This window comes from Tachyglossus aculeatus, chromosome 8, assembly GCF_015852505.1.
Source record: "Tachyglossus aculeatus isolate mTacAcu1 chromosome 8, mTacAcu1.pri, whole genome shotgun sequence".
Classification (NCBI taxonomy): domain Eukaryota; kingdom Metazoa; phylum Chordata; class Mammalia; order Monotremata; family Tachyglossidae; genus Tachyglossus; species Tachyglossus aculeatus.
The window spans coordinates 22,785,222-22,789,433 of record NC_052073.1 but is presented as its reverse complement, the minus strand read 5'-3'; the positions used below and the strand labels follow the sequence as shown (position 1 = coordinate 22,789,433).

At 57.3% G+C, this 4,212-nt stretch overlaps 1 protein-coding gene across 1 annotated transcript; it reads left to right on the top strand.

Annotated features, from left to right (window-relative positions):
- Nucleotides 1-278: 278 nt before the first annotated feature.
- On the top strand, nt 279-2,235 carry ABHD16B (abhydrolase domain containing 16B). Its single transcript, XM_038750497.1, has one exon. It carries the CDS (start codon nt 554-556, stop codon nt 1,958-1,960), a length of 1,407 nt encoding a protein of 468 aa, XP_038606425.1. The 5' UTR covers nt 279-553; the 3' UTR covers nt 1,961-2,235.
- The last annotated feature ends 1,977 nt before the right edge of the window (nt 2,236-4,212 follow it).

Sequence of the window (4,212 nt, the reverse complement as noted above, 5' to 3'; positions counted from 1 at the left end):
AGCCTGAAAAAAGGAAATGGAGCACCACCTTGGTGCCGGATAAATTTGGGAGGGAAGAGTGGAGCCTCCGCTTCTCACTCCAGGCTTGGCCCTCTCAAATTTGGGGGAGCAGCTGAGCCCCGCAGCAGCCCCTCCTCCCCCTACCAGCAGTAAGAGGGGAGGGAGAGTGTCCCCGGCCCCTCCCCCCAGACTCAGTACCACCCTCCCAGTGTTGCCTCATAAAGCCTCCCCCCTCCCCAGAGGGCGGAGGTCACCGTGGAGATGGCTTCGTTCTGCCATTTCCCCGGGGCCCTCGCTGGGCACGGGTCAGCTCGCGGGGGCCCTTGACCATCTGGTGCGAAGGATCTTCAATGACGCTTCTTGACCTTTGCCTTTTCCCGAGATCGGTTCAGCCTCCTCCTTCTCTCTTCCCTGGGCCGGGCCTTCCCCCGGCTCGGCCTCCTCCTTCCCTGGGCCAGTCCACCCCCCCTCGGCCTCCTCCTTCCCTGGGCTGGTCCACCCCCCTCCGCTCCCCCCCAGGGTCCAGAGCCGCCTATGGACCCCGGGGTCCCACATGTGCGTGATCTGTTTTGTGAAGGCGCTGGTCCACGTGTTTAAGATCTACCTGACGGCCAACTACAGCTATGACTTCAAGAGCTGGCCCGTGGACTTCCGCTGGGACGAGATCAACAGCAACAACAGCCGCCACCGCGCCCTGACCTGCGCGGCCGCCGCGGCCGGAGTGTGGCTACTCCGCTCGGGCTCGACCCTGCTGACGGGCCACAGCCGGGCCGGCCGGGGCCCACTCCTCTGCGGCCTGCACCAGATCAAGGAGCTGCCGGGCCAGCTGGCCAGCTACATCCTGGCCCACTCGTTCGGCCGCTGGCTCATCTACCCGGGGTCCATGTGTCTGATGACCAAGGCGCTGCTGCCGCTGCTGCTGCAGGGCCAGGCCCGGCTGGTGGAGAAGTTCCAGGGCCGCCGGGCCAAGCTGGAGGCCTGTGATGGCAACGAGATAGACACCATGTTTATGGACCGGCGCGGGCAGCCGGGCCCTGACGGGAGGGGCCGGAAGCTGGTCATCTGCTGCGAGGGCAACGCGGGCTTCTACGAAATGGGCTGCCTGTGGGCCCCGCTGGAGGCCGGCTACTCCGTCCTGGGCTGGAACCACCCCGGCTTCGCGGGCAGCACCGGGGCGCCCTTCCCCCAGCAGGATGCCAATGCCATGGACGTGGTCATCAAATACGCCCTGCACCGGCTGCGCTTCCCCATCGGCCGCGTGGTGGTCTACGGCTGGTCCATCGGCGGCTTCACCGCCACCTGGGCCGCCATGACCTACCCGGACCTGGGCGCCCTGGTGCTGGACGCCACCTTCGACGACCTGGTGCCGCTGGCCCTGAAGGTCATGCCCCGCAGCTGGAAGGGGCTGGTGGTGCGGACCGTCCGGCAGCACTTCAACCTCAACATCGCCGACCAGCTGTGCCGGTACCCGGGCCCGGTCCTGCTCATCCGCCGGACCCAGGACGACGTGGTCACCACCAAGGCCCCAGACGGCACCGGGTCGCCCAGCGAGGTGGAGGGCAATCGGGGCAACCGGCTCCTTCTGCGGCTGCTGCAGCACCGCTACCCCAACGTCATGGGCCCCGAGTCGGTGGGGGCGGTCGGCCGGTGGTTGGGCGCCGCCAGCTTGGCCCACGAGGAGGAAATGTACAGGCGCTACCGAGTGGACGACGCCTGGTGCCTGGCCGTCCTGAAGGCCTACAGGGACCGGACCTGGCAGGACGGTGGCCCCGGCCGCTTTCCCTGGAGTGTCGGGGAGGCCTTGCCCCCCAAGAAACGTCGACAGCTTGCCCTGTTCCTGGCCCGCAAGCACCTGAAGAACGTGGAGGCGACTCACTGCTGTCCCTTGGAGCCAGAAGAGTTCCAGCTGCCCTGGACTCTAGACACGGGGATAAAGACGGGGACCGAGGGACAGAGATAGGGACCGTGGCCGAGAGAGAGAGAGAGAGAGAGAGAGAGAGAGGGACACAGACAGCCGGAGGGAACCAGAAGAAAAGAGCGGGACTTTCCCTCCTTTCCCAACGAAACCCGACCCACGGTGGTAGTGGTGGTTTTATGGGTGGGCATCATTTGCGTGTGCCTACCCTTTGTCTAGTACGTGTCCCGTTTCCCCACCCACTCACCCACAACCCCATACCCAGTTGGGGCTTCAGTAAAACTGCCACCGCAAGCACCAGGGCCTCGCCTGGAGTTTTCTTTCTTTGAGGAGGAAACGGGAGCGAAGGGAAGGAACCGAGGGGAGAGGAGGGAGAAAGGGAGGAGGAAGGAGTGAGACAAGGGCGAGGGAGAGGGGAAATGAATTCGTTAATGATGGTATTTGTTAAGCACTCACTGTTCTAAGCGCTTGGAGTAGCTATAAAATAATCAGATTGGGCATAGTCTTTATCCCACCTGGGGCTCACGGTCTTAATCTCCATTTTACAGAAATAGGGAGCGAAGGGAAGGAACCGAGGAGAGAAAAAGGAAATGGGAAGGAAGAAGGAGTGAGGCAAGAGAGAGGGAGAGGGGAAATTAATTAATTAATGATGGTGTTTGTTAAGCCCTTACTCTACGTCAAGTACTGTTCTAACGTTGGGGTGGTTACAAGCTAATCACACTGGGCACAACCCCTATCCCAAATGGGGCTCACGGTCGTAATCCCCATTTTACAGATGAAGTAACTGAGGCCCAGAGAAGTGAAGTGACTTGCCCAAGGTCACACAGCGGACAACCCAGGTCCTGCTGACTCCCAGGCCTTTATCTACCAGAGACTAAAAAGACCACGCTACGATTAATGGTTAAGTGAAGAAAAAACAAGAGGTCTCGAGTTTGATCATCACCATCATCATCATCATCAATCGTATTTATTGAGCGCTTACTGTGTGCAGAGCACTGTACTAAGCGCTTGGGAAGTACAAGTCGGTAACATATAGAGACAGTCCCTACCCAGCAGTGGGCTCACAGTCTAAAAGGGGGAGACAGAGAACAAAACCAAACATACTAACAAAATAAGATAAATAGAATAGATATGTACAAGTAAAATAAATAAATAGAGTAATATGTATGCAAACATATATACATATATACATATACGAAGCCACCCGGCTTCGGTCAGCTGTCCGGGATGCCCAGGTGGCATGGCGGGCAAGGGTCCTGCTTTTGTCACCGGGCCACCGAGGGACACACAGAAAGCCCGATGCTTTCTGAGGCAGTTGGGAGGCCTCAGACAGTAGCCGTGGGTGAGGGCAGAGAATTGGGGACTTCCCCGTGGCGAAAACCGGAGTCCCTGTCCCGAGGAGGGAGGGGTGGGTGATGGACCACAGAATTCTGGTCTGGGGGAGGGGAGAGATAAGATGAGATGAGATGAGATAAGATAAGAACTGGACTCGAAGATAAGGTATTTGGGGAGGGCTTCTGGTTTATAATAATAATAATGGCATTTATTAAGCACTTACTTTGTGCAAAGCACTGTCCTAAGCGCTGGGGAGGTTACAAGGTGATCAGGTTTTCCCACGGGGGGTTCACAGTCAATCCCCATTTTACAGATGAGGTAACTGAGGCCCAGAGAAGTGAAGTGACTTGCCCAAAGTCACACGGCTGACAGTTGGCGGAGCTGGGATTTGAACCCATGACCACTGACTCCAAAGCCCATGCTCTTTCCACTGAGCCACGCTGCTTCTCTATGCTTCTCTATGCTTCTTTATGTCTCAAAGGATACTCCAGCCGTGGAAATGAAGCACAGAGCAAAAGGCCCGTAGCTTAAAAGAAATCAGTAGCGAATTTGTTGGAAATCAGGCAGAGGGGCTAAAAGATCATTCACCCACTGCCCTCTGGAGTCTAAATAGGGAGGGGAGGCAGGAGCAAGGGTCTGAATTATGTTTAAGTCCCCTCTAGACTGTAAAGGTGTCTACCCACTCTGTTATATTATGCTCTTTCAAGAGTTTAATAATAATAATAATAATGGTGGTATCTGTTAAGCGCTTACTATGTGCCAAGCACTGTTCTAAGCGCTGGGGGGATACAAGATGATCAAGGTTGTCCCAAGTGGGGCTCAAAGTCTTAGTCCCCATTTTACAGATGAGGGAACTGAGGCCCAGAGAAGTTAAGTGACTTGCTCAAGGTCACACAGCTGACAAGTGGCGGAGCTGGGATTCGAACCCATGACCTCTGACTCCCAAGCCCGTGCTCTTTCCA